Source organism: Ursus maritimus, unplaced genomic scaffold, assembly GCF_017311325.1.
Source record: "Ursus maritimus isolate PB19 unplaced genomic scaffold, ASM1731132v1 scaffold_17, whole genome shotgun sequence".
NCBI lineage: Eukaryota > Metazoa > Chordata > Mammalia > Carnivora > Ursidae > Ursus > Ursus maritimus.
Window position 1 is genome coordinate 33881869 of NW_024424119.1, and position 18172 is coordinate 33900040.

The following is an 18172-nucleotide window of genomic DNA, read 5'->3' on the forward strand; positions in this document are numbered from 1 at the left end:
TGGTTAGTGCAGATGCCGTTCTTACATAAGTTGAAAAAAAAACCACGCTCTTTTTCTCAAAAGAAAAACAAACTAAGCCCTTCCCAAGTGGCTTGCCTTGATGACACCTCATGGTGGTGAGATCAGTACCTTGATCACTGGCTAGAAAAAAAAAATCCCTTTCGCGATTTCTGAATTTTCTGTAGCTTAATTTCATTGAAGGCTGAATGTGCTTCTTTATGAGAAAGAGTGAAAAGGAACAGCTATCTGCCCCCCTCTAAATCACTCCTTTTATGAGGCTTCTTTGGGTCTGAGGGGGATGGAAAAGAGACTCCTTCTTAGAAGGTACAGAATATCAATTCAGGAACGCTAGTTTCTCTTATGCTAATGACAAGGTATAATTTTAAAACATCACATTCATATGCATATATGGTGCATACATACATAATTAGTATATTTACAAAGCACCTTGCAGAACCTTAAAACTCCTAGTTCCATTAACCCTTAAAGGGAAAACGAGTTCATATCAGTCAAGTACAATGGAATGTACTCCCTTTCAATTATATTCACCCATCAACCATATCTACGAAAGAGACCTCCAAGAAAGTGAGATACATTTTTTTTTCTGAAGCACTGCCACAGTCTGTTACATATTTATCTGCTTTTGCAGCTCTAATTACAAAATAAGCACTAGCTACTACATGGAATAACTTCACTAGCCAAAAAGATTTTTATAATCTGAGAGAAATGCTCCCATATTGACTCTGCTAAGAGAAACAACTCCCCTTTCCTTGATTATAAAGAAGGAAGACAGATGGCTTCTTGTTTAAGACTGTAATTTTACTTTCAGCCTCCTCCCTCAGTTAAAAACAAGATGTACTTTGAGGCTTTGAGGGAAAATCTCAAGGGAAGGTTTTTTATTCCTGGCTGCATTGAATAATTCAACAAACATTTGAGAGAGCTGAGAGAAATACAAAGGAGAAAATCCTTACCCTTGTTCTCAGGGAGTTTACAATCTAATTGTGAAGTTTATAATCAGGATCGGGACTAGAACCGTTAAAGTTTTATTTTTTTCACTTCTATATAGTGGCCTGATGGTTACTGGCAACACACGGAGGATTTACTCCAGCAGTAAATCTCCAGCAGTACTTCAGAGTGCAGCTCTACCCACTGGCTGCTTTCTTATCTTACATCGCTTCCGGGTCATCCTATCATTAACATTTCACAGAACACAAGCAAGAGGTTTAGAAAGGTGATTCATCCACTGTTACAGACCTAGGAAATGACACCGGAATACACCGACCAGGAATTCTTCTCTTGCCTTTTCTTTAGCTGTCTTCAGGTTCCTATTTTGACCTTCCTTTGCTTTCAATGCATATAAGGTCGATTTACTTCTGTGCTGTTTTTTTTCCCCTCTTAGACTTGGAATAATCTCTAAATTTTGCTGTCTCTCATTTGGTCAGGGCTTCTAGAATCTCACTACTTTGGAACTTTGCAAATAAACTTTTTTTCCCCTTTCTTTTCCGATTCTGTCTTTGAGACATTCTTTGACAGCGTGAGCTGAAACATGTAAAACGCTTTCAACAGTGTCTGGTACGTAGTTCTCTTAATATTAACCCTGATCTTTAAGTTTTATTCCTGCCACCTTTTCACTTGCGTCTTTTCACCGTTTTTTAAGTAAACACTTGCTTGTTTTCACCTTTCTTTTCTTTCTTTTTTCTTTTTAAAGTAAACTCTACCTCGAATATGGCGCTTGAACTCAAGACAACGAGATCAAGAGTTGCATGCATGCTCTATCGACTGAGCCAGCCAGTCGCCCTTGTTTCTGTCGCCTTTTAACTGTTCTCATCAGACACTGCTTCCAAGGACTCTCCGGGTTGTAAATCTCTTGAAGGTAGTGACCACGCCTTATTCTAACTTGTTGCTACAACACAGTGCATTAATGTAGCAACAGGGACTTTTAAGAGAACAGAAGCTATCCTTTTTGTTCTCTTTATTCCCAGTGCCCACAAGTTACTGGAACTTAGTATGTCCTCAGTAAATATTTTTAATATGAACGACTTAATACTCGCTTATTGTTTTTTTTTGTGGACAATCCTGTATAAGAAAGTTGAGTTCAGATCCAACATGGCTCTGTATTGAGAGACCTGGTGAACTTGTTACCTTTTCCCTATATACGGCTCTTTATAAAAATTTCGACCTTGGGTGCATTTTATTAGGCTGTCTCCTTCAAAGGCTCAGTTTCATCAGCAAAATGGGGCCAGTAGCAACAGATGCTTGTCTCTCCCCGTTTTCCATCACCCACTCCTTCATAAGGGAAGGTTTATTGTGTACACTTTCCTCTGGATGAAAAACAACCGTAGAAGCAGTAAGATGCCATGAGGGTCTTCGGGTTGCGCGTCCAGGGGGGAAAGCGAGCAGCTCCGCACGCCTCGCCAGTGCCTCTCGGGTCCGGAAGCAATCCGGCCGCATTTCGCCTGCGAGCCTGCTCAGCCCCAGGGAGCCTCAACCCAACGCGACCTCTTACTCCGAGGCAGCGCTGTGCCTCGGTGCCACCGCTAAATAGGCTCGGCACTGCGCAGGCTCCGACGCTCGCCGAAGAGCCCGGCCTCGTTTTGGCCGCCGCCGCCCCGCTGTCGGCGCGGCGCTGCACTGGGGGCGGGGAGTCTGATGGGAGACGCGCGCGGCGCTGAGGAGGCGGCGGCCCGGGAGAGGGAGCGGGAGAGGGACTGGGCGCGGGAGGCGGGAGGCGGGAGGCGGGGGACAGGGGGAGGCGCCGCCGCCGCTGCCGCCCGCCCCTTTCCGCTGGGGAGCAGCTGCAGCAGCAGGAGCGGAGCAGGAGCCGCGCAGCCGCCGCCGCCGCCGGGGGATGTGGCCGGCGCCCGCCCCGAGCCGCGCCGCCTCCTGAGTACCCGCCGCCACCCGAGCCGCTGCCGCCGCCGCCGAGCCGTGTGGGGCCAGGCCGCGCCCTCCCCGGGCGCCCGCCGGCTCGCATGCCGAGGGGCTCCGGGGCGTAGCTGCGCGCCGGGCGCCGCCTCCGGGCTCCTCCGGCCCCGCCATGGGCTGCTGCAGCTCCGCCTCCTCCGTCGCGCAGGTGAGGGGCTCCCGCCTCCCGGCCGCCCTCCCGGATGCCTCCCCCGCGCCGCGCCGCTGGCGTCCGCTGTCTCCCGCTGCCCCCCGCTGCCCGAGAGCCTCCCTTCAGCCCGCGGTACACTCCGGAGACCCCCAAACCTGCCTCTCCCTCGCGCCTGTCCCGCAGGTGCCCCCGCGCTGGCGCCGCAGCCGCCAACTCGCAGCCACCTCTGCGCGGCCCCCAGTACACCCCCAGCTCTCGCTGGCCCCTTTCCGACTTGGCCTCCTCTTCCAGTCACACCTGAGCGGCCCGTCCCGCCCGCCTGCAGGTAGAAACAACACAGGCGCCTCCTCTGTGCTGTGCCCCAGGTGGCACCCCGTTCCCTCGTCTTCTGGGCCTTGCGCCTCTCTTCCCATCTCCTTGGAGTCTCCCCTTCCCCATCCGCCGGCTGTTTTCTGTGCTCCCAGGCGGAGTACCCTCAGCACGAGCTCTTCACCCCTTTTCCACCTTATTCCAGTTTCTGCTCCATTAGATATTCTGTCCCTTTCTCTTGCCCGCCGTCCCCGACACCAGGTTCAAGTGTTTAAGCGGGTTCCGCAGCCCTTACACGGCCCACTTCCCAGATCCCACCCGCTCGCCTTGCACCCCATCCCCCCTTTGTGCCTTGACCCTGGACACCGCGGCCTCTCCGCACACCGACGCCCCTGCGGGAGCGCTGGCACTACGCTGGGAAGGAGATTGGGCACCTGGTGGGTGACGGGAGCGTTACGGAAACTCCCTCTTTGTTGCCAGTGTAACAGGAGGAAGAGGTGCCGAATTTAGTTTTTCTGTGGGCACTGGCTGAATGTTGTCGCTGAGGGCTGAGATGCAGAGATTTCTCCAGCTTCTACCCTGCCCCCATCCAAATTTCCCTAACCTCCCTCTCCCTTGCCGATCCGAGCCCTTAACCTGGATGGAAATGTTTAGACAACTGTATAAGGATCAAATGTAATAGAACTTGACTGCTGGCCACTAATAACTGAGAGGACCTGTTTGTAAATTACCTAATTTAGTGGATTAGTGAGTGTATTTACAAATACGATAAAAAGCAATCAGGAATACTGCATCAAACTGTCTGGTGTTGGTGTATGAAAAATAGGCTCTGACAACGCCTGGGATGTAATCTCACAGTTTCATTAGCGTAGAATTTAACTGTGGTCTTTTGATTTGTTTGTTTTGGGAGAGACAAGGGCTCTTGTTTTTAGAAATAAAGGATGGTTGGTTCTTGGTGAAGAAAAATGCTAGTTTGGGGGGGATAAATTCTTCCAGAGATCTAGCATCTGCGATAATGCCAGAAGTGTTTTGCTGCTGCTAAATGACTATATATAACTCAGTTTTAAATAACCTGCATACTTGTTCTGAAAATCCGAGATCTGTTAGAAAATGACTAGAATTGCAGATGAATGGAGGACATTTATGTTTCATCAAGTATCCAACCTATTTGTCCAGTTCTTTTTTTGGGTGTTTGCTTACTGGGTTTTTTCCCCCCTACTAGGATCAGTCAGGCTGATTGGTTTAGTTAAACCTTCCTATTCAGTTGGAATAGCCAAGAAAACTATATGTGGTGGTGGTATGGAGGAGAGGTCGGTAGACCAGGGTTTTCATATTAACAGTTAAAGGTGTGGGATTACACAATACCTCTGAACTGGTTAGGGAGTTTTGGGGGAGGGGGCATCTAGTTGAGTGCTATTCATCTCACATTTACTTACGTATTATTTTCACCAAAAAGGTGTTTTCATACTGCCTTTCTTTTAAGAACTGGGTTACTTTACATCCTCCTTTGGTGGTGAAATGCCTTTAAGACAGGAAATTATTGATAGTTTGTGGATGGCTTGTTCAGTGTGGGAACAGTTAAAATTGGGAGGGATGGGTGCTGGACCAAAACTCTGCTTTAATCACTGGTCTTGCATTTGACTAGCTTCACATCTTACTTTTCAGAATGCTGTCACATACATTTTCTTTGCTTTTTCCTCCTCTTGCAGTCACTGTTTCCTTCATGCCATATTCTACAGACAAGATGCATGTCATGCACCCTGAGGGGCGCAGGGTTTTTTTTTTTTTTTTTTTTCCTGTAGATTCCTATAACCAGTCACCAGCTGTCACATGCCTTTAAGTTCAGCTTTAGGGACTCGTAGTGTTCAGTGGAGCATTGAGGGGCAGGTTTTGTGCCAAAGAGCTGGTCATCCTTTTTTTTTTTTTTTTTAATTTGAGATTTTGGCATCATTCTTCATTTGTGAAATGTTACCAATCTCCTGTCATTTTAATGCCCCTTTTAGGAGTGTCCCCAGTTTTAGAATAATATCATATCTATATATGTCGTGTTGAAACAAAATAGGGATGCAACTTCACATCACTTTGAACCTCTCAGAGGCCTCAATTGTATTTTCAGGCAGAATGTGTTTCTTTTCATCTCTTCTACTGGACTGAAAGCTTCTTGAGAATAGGAACTGCTTTTGTTTTCCCCATCTTTGTATGCATCGCAGTGCCTCACTATACCTTGAACAGGGAAGTTGCTCAGCAGTACTGGATAGACAGAATGCATACACAACAACATTTGAATATCTGGCTGGCAAGTAACACTGACGAGGAGTCCAGTCCTGACCCATGTGCTGTTTCACTTCCGTGGGCTTGTTGACTAATTCCACCAAGCCATCCTCTTTGAAGCTCAAATCCGAACTGTTTAACTTAAAATTAACCTGTCTTTCCCACATTTCTTCCTGGTCTGTCGATGGTATTGTCAGTTTGCAAAATTGAGCAGGATTCTCCTTTTCTCCTGGTGCTCTGCTCAATGCCTGTATTTTAGTTGGAACAGTGGCTGTAACATCTTTAAAAAGCTTGTCTGCAAACTCTAATGATAACCTGCATAGCACATCAAAACAACGTGCTTCGGGGTACTCTGCAGTTCAGCTTAGCTTTTCTCAGTGGTATCATCAGCAATTTTAAAGCTCTGGCAGGTTTTATCAATGTAAATATAGTACGTTTCCTTTTTGTAGTAGGGATTCACTTTTGAAATGTAATTTATTTTTCCTCCTAGTCTCTTGCTATGTTGTAGACTCTCATAAAAGAGTTTATGGTCTTCCCAACTGTTTCATCTCTTGTAGCCTGTCCCGGTATTATTTTCATTTTCTTGGCAGTGTCTGGATATCATAATTTGCCATCAAAATAATTATCCTGTTTTAGGATTTAGATCAAAGAAAAGTATCACCTTCTATACTAACTTGCATTTCGTTGCCGAAGAAGCAAATTATTGGCAAAATGAGTTGTGCTGTATCAGTTATGTACATCTAAGAATCTTAAGAATGTCTACGGAGTCAGGGCTCTTATAGAACTCTTAATTATGATTTTTATTAATGACTACTACAAGTTATTTGCTAATATTAGTAACTGCTCAAAACAAGCCAACACATGGTAGCCCTTTGCCCAAAAATCTCTTTGAAGGAAACCTAAAAGTGAGATAGTCTTGAGTTTCTTTTTACAGCACTAATCTTCCCTAAGACTCTTAAAATTTATTCCTTACTCTCCATAATTCATTTGTTCTGCTATAACCTGACATAATTTCTATTCTTGTAATGTTAAACTTCAAAGTTCACTTGTAAATCTTCAGATTTACGAAATGTTCTTTCCCATTGACAAACCAGTTTGAATGGTGCAGGCTTTCCAAAGATTACTTAGCAAATTGCCGTAAGTCTTTGTCGTTAATGGCTAGATCATTATTTCTCACAGCAGTGCTTTGGAGGCCAGATTCTGCAAGTGCTCTGAAGTTCTGTGCCCTTGGGTTCTAACCTTAGAAATTGTGAGAAGGATGGAGGAGAATCTTTCTCGTTGAACAAACCGCTCCTTGTCTGTCTGACTTTAGGAGAAATTGTACTTGTCTACTGTCTTGTCCCATAGTCCTCAGATTGAGAGCTATAAATTTAACTGTCTTTTTTTTAAGCTCTCTTCTATCTTGTCTAGGGAGTAATAAAAAACAGTCAAGTGGTTCACTAATACTGGTTAACTTTTGAATATGTTAACTGTTCCTTAACAGATTTTAAATAATCCTTGTAGTCTCCATTTGCTTTGTGGAATTTGAAGTCAGATGATAAAAATGGCATTTGAAGAGTGTAGTGGGATTTCCCAACGAAAACTAAGTTGTTCCATTAAACTATGTCCAGCAAAGTAGACTTTCTGGGATAAAAAAGTCATGGCATGAAGACAGTTTATTTTTCTTCTTCTGAATATTGTGCTGTTAGTATCCTCAAAATATGTAAGTCAAATTGGAAAATAATGGAAAAATGGTAATGCATTTTGTATAGCTATTTTCCGCAGTGATTTTCATGTTGTAATTTCTATAGTAACTCTGAAGTTGACTCTACTTGCATTTTACAGCTGAGGAAATTGGGACTTGGAGGTTAGGAAACTTGGCTGAAGTCAGCAACTGAGCGGCAGATCCAAACTTTAATCCCGGTCTTCTGGATCTCAGTCCTGTGTTTCCGTGTTCACGTGCATGCTTCCCAAATCTTAAATTGCAGCTCACTCTATCTTTAGAAACGTCCCACTCAATAAAATTTTGAATTAAGGCATTTCCAACTTAAATTCATGCCACCATTTTGAATTTCCTACAAGTCCTAGCTGTGGAACAGCATAGTATAATATAGCCAAACTAGTCTAGCTAGAATGTTCCCAGGCTTCACAAATACTATCACATACTATTTGATGTGTTCATCCTATCATTTAGAAATGTTATTGGCTTGGGAGGATAACTATTTATAAAAATGCATTCTCTGTTTTGCTACTGGTAATTGGTTAATAGCTGTGTTTCTGCATAACCCTCCACACCCTCCCTCCCTGCCCCTCCCAAGAAGAAAGAAATATTTCCATGTTGTAACTTTGGCTCAGATTTTTGGGACTCTAGGGGATATTAGACATAAACCAGTTCTACTATCTTACTTTTTTGTTGAGCTAAACTAGAATTGAGAAGCTATGAAGTAGTCTGAGGTCAGAGAAATCCGTTATGAGGTAGCTGGGACTAGAAACTTCCTCTGTCTCTGAATCTCTTGATCCTTCTGTAGTCCAGTTAATTCTTAATATTTTAAGCCCTCTTATCTTTGCAACCTTGGCTGTACATTAGAAACACTTAGAGAACTTTAAAAAACACTAATGCTTTGGTCCTACTCCCAGAGATTCTGATTTCACTGGTTCAAGGTCACTGCCTGCGCATCAAAATTTTTTGAAGTTCCCCTGGTGATTCTCCTCTGCTGCCAAGGTTGAAAACCACTGAGAACATACCCTTTCTTTAGGTAACTTCATCTCCTCTTATGGTTTCAATTACAATCTGTATGCTGACAATTCCCAAACTGAATTACTGAATTGAAAGAAACTCTGTCCCGGTTTCTGATCCTAATATCCAGCTGATTACTTAGCACCTCCTCTAGGATATCTTACAGGCAACTCAAATTCAGCATGTCAAAAACTGAACTCAAAAGTTGTACACACACACGTCTTTTCAGAATCTCTGGTTCACTGAAGAATACCAGTATCCTGGTGTGGAAACTGGAAACTGAGGCATGCAGGAGCCTCCCTTTCATTCTTCCACGTCTCGTCATCACATCTTGCTTCTTTTACCTTCTAAATTCTGCTGGCAGCACCCAAGTCTAAGCCTCCGTCATCTCTGGCCAGAACCTTGCTTACGGATCTCCCTGTATTATTCATGCTCCCTTCAAAATTTTCTCGGTACTGCAGTCTTAGTGATCTTTAAAAAATCCAAAGCTGATTGTGTCCTTCTCCTGCTTAAAACTGTTTAATGGTTTCCGATTGCTTTTAAGACTAAGACCAGAATCTCTGACCTTAGCCAACAAAACTCTTTGTGGGCTGATCTCTTCCTCTTTGTGTCATTGTCCTCTCATGCTCTCTCTTCGTGCTCCAGCCTCCCAGATTCCTCACTAGATTGTATTCCTTCTCCAAAGGGACTTTTTCCACTTGCTATCCACTTGTCTGGAAGACTCTTTGTTTTCTCCCTGGCCTTTGGCTGGCTACTACTCATCCTTTAAGTTTTAGCCTTAAAGTCATTTCTTTGGAAAAGGCTCCCCCTGATCCTTCAAACCAGGCCACGTCTCCTCAATAAATTCTCATAGCCTTTAGAATTTTCCCTTTGAGTGCTTAAAGCAATAAACAAATAATTATACAGTTGATATTGTCTAGACTGGGAGTTGGCAAAACTGTAGTCCATGGGCCAAATCTGGCTGACTACCTGTTTTTATATGGCTTGCAAGCTAAGAACGCTAAAATTGTGTGTGTGTGTGTGTGTGTGTGTATTTTTAATGGTTGAAAAAAATCAAAAGATTATTGCATGATACATTTATTTCGTACAATTGTATGAAATTTGATTTTCATTGTCCACAAAGTTTTACTGGGACATGATCCCACTCATTTGTTTACATATTGTCTATGGCTACTTTCATGCTACAATGGCAAGGTTGAGTAGTTATGACAGAGACTCTACAAGTGTAAATATTTACTCTGTGGCTTTAAAGAAAATGTTTGCTGACCTCTGGTCTAGACTGAGCTGACAAAGAGTAGGACCATGTCTGTTCTGTTCATTGCTGTTATTCTCTGTGCTGGGTTAATAGCCGGTACATGATAGGTGCTCAGGAGATATTTGAATAAATTAACAAATGTTCTCTTTCCTTCCATGAATGGATGTGGATGAGCTCCTACCTTAGCAATTCTGATGATTTAAAATTCAATACAACAATTTTTTAAAGGAATAAATACTTTCATAGAAGATTATAGCATCCTCAGCAGCATTCTTAAGCAGCTTGTCTGTTGCAGGTATACGTGTCATGTGTGAAGCAAGGGGACTTACAGAGGTATAAGTTCCCGGGTCAAGGTGGATGGGAAAAGACTGGTCCACTCCAGTAATGGGTCAGTTGGATTTACAGTGCTGACGTTTTTATAGCAGGCACAAATGGATGGGACTTTATGTGAGGTGTTATAAAGAAAAAGTGTTTGAACTGGTGAAAACTTCAGTCGTTAAAGAGGCATTGTTATTTCTACTGTGGGAATTCACTCTGGAAATGGTTAAAGTTTCTGGCACAGTAATATTTCTTACCTTTTATAACTTTTTGTTTTCGCATTTATTTGGAATATAGCACAGTGTGATGTTCCAATTTTGAATTTATGCATTGTGTCAAACTTGGTACTCTTTTTAAAAAGGTGATTTTTGAAAGAGATTTGCATTTTTCAGAATTTTTTTTTAAAGATTTTATTTATTTATTTGAGAGAGAAAGAGAGCACGAGCTGGGGTTGGGGTAGGGGCAGAGGGAGATGATTGAGCAGGGAGCCCAATGCAGGGCTGGATCCCAGGACCTTGGGATCATGACCTGAGCTGAAGGCAGACACTTAACCAGCTAAGCCACCCAGGCACCCCTTTTCGGTATGTTTTAATATATTTAGTGGTGGTGGTGGGGTCCTTAGTTTATTTTTTCCTGTGATATATTCCTTAAAAAAAAAAAAAAGATTTATGTATTTTAGACAGGGGGGAGGGGCAGAGAAAGAGGGAAAGTCTTTTTTTTTTTTTTTTTTTAAGATTTTATTTATTTGTGGGGCGCCTGGGTGGCTCAGTTGTTAAGCATCTGCCTTCGGCTCAGGTCCTGATCCCAGGGTCCTGGGATCGAGCCCCTCATCAGGCTCCTCTGCTGGGAGCCTGCTTCTTCCTCTCCCACTCCCCCTGCTTGTGTTCCTCTCTCACTCTGTCTCTCTCTGTCAAATAAATAAAATCTTTTTTTTTAAAAAAAGATTTTATTTATTTGAGAGAGAGAGCACGCATTGAGTGTGCCCATGAGCGGGGTGGGGGGAGGGGCAGAGGAAGAGGGACAAGCAGATTCCTGCTGAGCAGGGAGCCCAACATGGGGCTCCATTCCAGGACCCTGAGATCATGACCTGAGCTGAAACCAAGAATCAGAGGCTTAAGAGACTGTACCACCCAGGTGCCCTGATAGACTCTTTTTTGATTTCATATCAGTTGTATAATAGGATTTACTTAAAAAACATTTGGTTGATAAATCATTGGAAATGATTTTTTTGTGTGAAAATAATATTACTCTTTTTAGCTGTTCTCTGCAACATCTCACAACCAACTATTTGGACATTTAGAAAGGAAACTCTTAAAAGCTATTTTTAGTCTAATTTTTAAGGTTGCTAGATATACTGAAAATTGTTAAATGGAAGTATTTGATTTCTGGATACTTTTATATAACGTAAAATAAAACAGCAAAAGGATAGAAAAATTGGAACTAGGTGGTTACTTCAAGATGTTCAAGTAGCAGTGAAGGTATAAAAGGGTTTTTTTTGTAGCATTGTGATGATGATGATGATCTTGTAAGATTTTTCATTATGAACCACTTAGGATGATGCCGCTGTAAGAAATAAAGAAAACTTAAATCTAAATAGCTAACACATTAAAAAATTAATCTCACATAAATTGAGAGGTAGGGTGGCTTCTAGGTTGGTTAGTTTAGTGGCTTGATGATGTCAGCAAGGACCTGAGTTCTCTCTTTGCTTTTTAAAAAAATTTTTTTATTTTAAGGAAGATCACTTCTCCTCACTTGCTGCCCTCATGATCCCAAGATGCATGTGGCTCTTCCTACTTTCTTTTGCTGAGCTGACAACCTCCAGTGGTTTCCCTTTAGTAGGCCTTAGGGAGGGCTGTATACTCATCCCTCAACAATTTCTAGCAAGAGGGAGACCAAGAACCCTGTAATTGGTTGGCCTGGACTAACCAGGATTTCCTGGAGTCAAGTGGAGGGTGGAGCAACACCAGAACAAAATTAGAACGCCGCCAGCCTCCCAGAGGGTGGGGATGGTGACGGGTAGTCAGCCAATAGTACCTGTTACATAGTTTTGCCATTTTCTTCTGCCTGTGAAGTCACACCTCTGCGGTGTTTCCTAACATTTTGCTTATAGCTCCATTATAAGACTTTTCACAGTTCATAGCTGAAAGTCACACAATTATCCTTCCGTTCTCCCAGGAATATTGCTCTAGCCACTGCTGAAGCCCCTGTTTCTTTTACCCACCTCACTGCCTCTTTCTCGTTCCAAGGCCAGGATAGCTTCAGGATAAAGAAACCATTTAAGGCTGGAATACTGGTTAAGTAGCTAATTAATATTCCCACGGTCAGTGATCCTCAAGAGAATCTTGGGGGTTAGTATAACCTCTTCCCTCTGGCTCTCAATTTTCTTGTCTACCTCTTCTGTGTGTGTTTATCTCTGTCTATTCGGTACTCATTTATTCTCTTTTCCCTAACATTTTCTTTTTCCTTCCTCCTCACCCCTCCCCGATGCACTTATTAAGGAGCCATAATACTGAGTGGAATATATTAGGATCGAGAAGGAAAAAAGAGTGGCTTTTTTCCTTTCCCTCCTGTTTAATTCTTCCCGTCCGTCCTTCCTTCGTTCCTTCCTTCCCTTCCTTCCTTCCTCTCTTTCTCCCATTCTGTCTATCTTCCTTTCTTATATAAATAATAATAAACCTGAAGATTCATATCATTATTTAGGATATCTATGATATAAAGAGCTCTCATAAAAAATGCATCTCTGCAACAAATAGCTAATTTACAGAAGAGGAAATAGTAAACTAAAATGTAAATGTGTTCAATCTTACTGATAATCAAATTAACTGAAAGCACAGAGACACTCTTTTACACTTGCAACTTTGGTAAAAGTTAACAGAATATTAATTGCTCATGTGGTTTTGACTCAAGTGTACTTTATTGATTTGCTGTATAAATTGGAATGACTCTCTTGGGGCATTGTTTGATGACATACATTGAAAGCCATAAAAAGCAGTTGACATCCCTTATTTAGTCCTCCAAAAGTACAGTAAATGCTATACGCAAGAATCTTTCCATTTGGCATTATTTATAGTAGCAGAAGAGTTTAATTTTAAATATATTTTTGGTGTAAAATTTCTTTTTTTTATACTAAAAAAAAGTATTATATGTGTCTCATTTCCCATCCCCAGCTTAATGATCCTCCCTAAATGCATAAGTGGCCTTCTACATTCCTTATAAGAAATCCTTTCCCTACTGTTACCTTAAAAGACTATTAGAATCCATAGAATTGAACACCATCCTATACTGATGAGAGTATGGGCTGCATAGCCAGACTGCATGGGTTTGAGTTTCAGTTCTGTCACCAGCTGGGTTATTGGGGCCAAATTCTTTAATATTTGATGCCTCACTTTCCCCAGATGTAAAATAGGAACAATAATAAAACCTGTCTCCTATAGGCTTAGAGCAAATTGCACAACCCATGAGATATCTCCGCCATTATGATATTAATGGAAACTAAATCTATCAGATGTCTTTGTATCCATTAATCCTCCCCTGAAAAAAGTCCTGTTTGGGTTTTAGAAAAGGGACCCTGACTTCTAAAAATTTTAAATTGTGTCGGGAAGATGAGTGCTAAGGGTAAGATAAACAGCTAATAATGAGAGGCTAAATTGGGTGCTTAGGAGTTCGGGGAATGGGGAAACCTAGAAAGGATGGACTAGTTGGTGAGTGGGCTACCTGAGAATGACTGGTGATCTGGCCTTGGAGCATGGGGCTTAGAGTCGGAGGAAAGACAGATTTCAGTAAAAAACAGAAGGGGCATACCAATGAAAGGAACAGCTTGAACAAAGGCAAGGAGGCCTTTAACTCATTGCAAAGGAGACCTGGCCAGCGTAGAGAGAAGAGATGGGGAAGGCATTAATATTTGAAGGGAAGGAAATAGGCAGCCACGGAGGGTTTTTCAGAGTGATTTAAGGAAGATTGATATGACAGCCTTGCTGTGCTCGAAGTGGGAGAAAGGGAAACAGATGCCACCCCAGGAAGCTGTTCACTATCTTGGACCAAACAGTGTTTCCCAAATGGGAAACAGAGAAGAGATATTATGGAATTGGAATAGGACAGACTTTCCTGATTTATCTGGGTATGTGGGATGAAGAAGAGGGATAAAACCAGTTTAGAATGCCATGTAATGGAGGAAGGGTATTATAATAGGCATTGCAAGGGGAGATAGAGTATGTGGTGAAGGGAAGATGAGCTTAATTTTGTGTGGACTGAATTTTGAGGTGATATTGCTACTGATAGCTCCATGTAGCTGGCGATTTTCCATAGGCAATAGAAGACCCAGAACTGGATTTCCAATGCTTTAAGTCGTGTGTGTAGAGGCGATTCTTTCAGGATGGGTGATCTCAGAGGGGAAGGAAAGGGCATGAAATGTGAGAGCAGACAACTAGGGAATGAGTGAAGACTGGTCACGAGCTGGGGGTTTCTCTATTCTCATTCCCTGTCTGCTGTCATGTAATCAATTTCATTTTTTTCTCATGACTCTGGGAGGGATACCAGTGTTAGCCCCATTTTACAGATTAAGAAGGCGAGACTGAGAAAGCTTAGGCAGTTTGCCCAAGTTCCCCTGAGTAATGTAGAGCCTAGAGTAGTTCAAAGCACGTACATTTCCTCTTGCACTGCATCCCTTTCTCTCTGCTGCGCTGAGAACTACTACATTTGAGTAGTATATTAAATGTACCTCAGACAGCACTCACTTAAATTCAGAGATATTGTGTACCGTTTGCCCTCACTTTAAAGTGTGTGTGTGTGTGTGTGTGTATGTGTGTAGGGGAGGTTGTTGGTTTTATATATATTTTTTTAAAGATTTATTTATTTGAGAGAGAGAGAGATTGAGTGGAGTTGGGCGGGGGTGGGCAGAAGGAGAGGGAGAGGATCTCCAGCAGACTCCCCACTGAACGTAGAGCCCAAGGCTGGCTTGGCCTCACAACCCTCAGATCATGACCTGAGGAGTCAAAATCGAGAGTCTGATGCGTAACCAAATGAGCCACCCAGGTGCCCCAAGGGTGTTGGTTTTAAATCAGTGCACCCCAAACTAGAGGTCCAGGATGACAGTTTGGATCAGTCTGTGGTCTGCCTAAGTGGTGGTTATAAACCTTGGACTCTAGGGATCCTTGACTGCTGTGCATTCCCTCCTGGGTCCTTTTACAAATTCATCTAAAACCTTGAGTCTGAATAAGTCTATCATGGCAGCAAGTTTACCAAATGTGCCTATAATTGTGTCCTTTCCCCCATAACTCAGATTCTTGAGAATATAGTTTTAAATAAGGAATATATGTTTATTTAGTCAGTCTTTGGAGATCCAAGGCCCCTAAAAGGGTTAGTGTAATTGATGCTGGTGTTATTTAATAGTGAGTACCAACAAGGCTCTGGAGAGCAGTAAGAAAGGAAAGGGTGAAGAAAATGGCCACGGTGAAGTTGACTTTGTAGCACAAATGATTAGCATTCACATTAGGATCAAATTACGGAGGCAGAGATTTTCACCACCAGGGCAAAAGCTGGATTTTTTTTTTTTTTAAACTAAATTGCACTTTAAAAACTCAGCATATTTAAGAGAGTTTTATTCCTTGCTTGCTAGGCTCTGAAGTTTTTTCAAATCTGTTTTGCATGTGATTTTGTATTTTCATGACGAGTCCAAAAACATCAACTGTTGGAAGACAATTCTAAAGATACCAAGTTTTAGGTCTAGCATATTAAATACATTCTGAAACTAACCGTACTTCTACATCAAGAAAAACATTTTGGAATAGACACTGGTGGTTGAAGTATATTTCAGTTATGAAAGTTCGGAAATAATACTTTTAATACTTTCATTTTAAAACTGAATGCAATTCTCTTTTTACATAGATAATGATAATTTTTTAAAGTTTATAGTTTAATCTGAGAAAGTAAAGCAAGAGCAAGTAGAAAGGCATGTTTCTCTTGTAGTAATAAGCAAACAGAGCAGGGAGTCTCCTGGGCAGGAGAAACACTTTCTCTGGACTGCTATTTACCAGGCTCCGAGCTCCATGGGTGGTGCTCTGCAGTAAGGATACGGATGTTACTTATTTAAGAATGCCTTAAGGGTTTCTCCCAAGGCTGTGCTCCCCAAACACCGGGGCTGCTAAGTGATCTTCCAGGAAAAGGGTTCTAAGGTCATAAAAATTTGGGAAGTTCTTGCTGATTCCATGCCATCTCCCCACCATCTCCCTTTCCTTACCTCTTTTGTTTGAGGCATGGTGCATATCAGCATATTAAAGGCTCATTGCCCTTCACTCCCCATCCTCAACCCCAGGAAACCAATTTAACTTTGCATAACTGACCTTTTGAATTTATTTGTCCTTAAACTTTTTTTTTTCCCATTACATCTATTTTTGAATATATTTTATTTATTTTTTAAGTAAACTACCTCCAACAGGGCTCGAACTCAACAAACCCAAGATCAGAAGTCGCCAGCTCCACTGAATCAGCCAGGTGCTCCTTTTCTTTATATCTTGAGGAACTATTCTGCAGAACACACTTTGAGAAATGGTTCTTGAAATATTCCTTCTCATTTCCCTGAAGTGACAACAAAAGAGTGTGGTAGTAGCAAGAATGGTGTTGGATCAATCAGGTAAATCTTAGGTAGGAAGTGCTTAGCAGATCTGAAATGGAGTTTGAACAGATCACAAACTTCATGTTCTTTAAAATATTAGCAGAACAGTGTAAGGTCATTCGAGTGTATTATAATCTGAAAGCCTTCATGTGAATGGTTTCTCAGATTTGTAGTTTGAGGTCTCCCAAGAAGTTAAGGAAGAGTTCTTAGTTCACAGAAGGACCCTACCAGTTTGTAATTTTGGAATCTGGACTACTGTGAGGCCAGCTGGGCCAACAGCAAGAGAAGGAACCAGCCATTTAGACCTGAGGGTTTTCTTCTCCTTTCCTCGGGGCCTGCTGCCTACCACTCCAGTGGGCCATCCAGAGGTGGGACCTGGTGAGCCAATGTTGTCTTTTATTGGAGAAAGAATTGAGAATGGAGATGAAGTTACAGGGACTAAGCAAATAATAGATCCTGAACAAATGCTTATTGAATAAATGGGATGGGGAGATGGGGTATTCAGGGACTAACAGTTGAGGATGCTAATGATACTTGTTAAAATTACTATTAAAACAAATTTAACCTATGTGGAGGGAAATGGGAATGAACCTGAAAATTACAATAAGCCATTATTCGAAATGTTTGTTAATACTAGTGTTCGTGAACCTGACCTTGTTAGCACGTGTCCCTTCATTATAATGAAGTCTTGGTGAAGACATTAATAACTAGCCAGTCGGGGGGAATAAAAGAGCACATCATAAACTAGAGACCTCCGGGCTGGTCCACACCTAAGTAGGCTAGGTAATCAGCACGGTTGATAGATTTATGAGAATGAAGGCTTCTCTTCTGCCTCTGCCTCCCACTCCCCCCCCCCTTTTTTTTAATTGGCTCACATTGCAGAATGCATGAAGGAAGCTCTTCTGGCCCATCTTCACAATGCCTGTCTGGGAGCAGAGTGGGTAGAGCTATAGATCTATGTATTTTGTTCAAAGCGTGACTGAAAAGGACAAAAAGCACAACAAAAATGACCCCTGCCTGTGGCTGTGGCACAGAAGTGAGGAAGCTCTGAGGCCAGTGGGAAGGCACTGAAAGAAAAAAGTAAAAGCATCAGGAATGTTGGTAAAATACAGAGAAAATTCCAGGCGGGTCACATGGTTTGGTTCAGTTCAATGTTTACGGGCAAGTGTGCTGGTCAGGCTGCTAAAGACTGGCTTTAACCAAGAATGAGACTTTGCCTCTGGAAGTATACAGCCTGCAGAGGAGTGTAGGGGCTCCCACAGGGTTGGAGTGCACCTGTGCCTCTGTTTCTTAAAGAGCCACAAGGTACACTCGTTTGCAGTGTATAAGGCGCTGATAATTTCTTGGTAGATTCTACACTAATTTTTAAAAATAAGAGCTAGCAGTTGGTTGAGCAGCTGACTCTTGATTTCAGCTCAGGTCATAATTTCGGGATCCTGGAATCGAGCCCTGCGTCAGGCTCCTTCCTCAGCAGGAGTCTCCTTGAGAATTCTCTCTCCCTTCCCATCTGCCCTTCCCCCTGCTCTCTCTCTCTCAAATAAATAAAATAAATCTTTTTTTAAAAATAAAATAAAAATAAGAGCTAGAAATAGACATTATTTTTGAAGTATCATCTGTGTCAATTCTTAACTGGTAAGG

The 18172-nt window shown here is 42.3% G+C and overlaps 1 protein-coding gene across 3 annotated transcripts in view; it reads left to right on the forward strand.

Annotated features, from left to right (window-relative positions):
* The first annotated feature begins 2956 nt into the window (after nucleotides 1-2956).
* SLC44A1 (solute carrier family 44 member 1) overlaps nucleotides 2957-18172 on the forward strand; it is a 190749-nt gene continuing 175533 nt past the window's right edge. For all 3 annotated transcript variants that reach the window (XM_040631677.1, XM_040631676.1, XM_040631675.1), the window contains exon 1: nucleotides 2957-3073. In XM_040631677.1, the coding sequence (XP_040487611.1) occupies nucleotides 3038-3073 (36 nt within the window). In that variant the 5' untranslated portion in view covers nucleotides 2957-3037. The remainder of the gene's footprint in view (nucleotides 3074-18172) is intronic.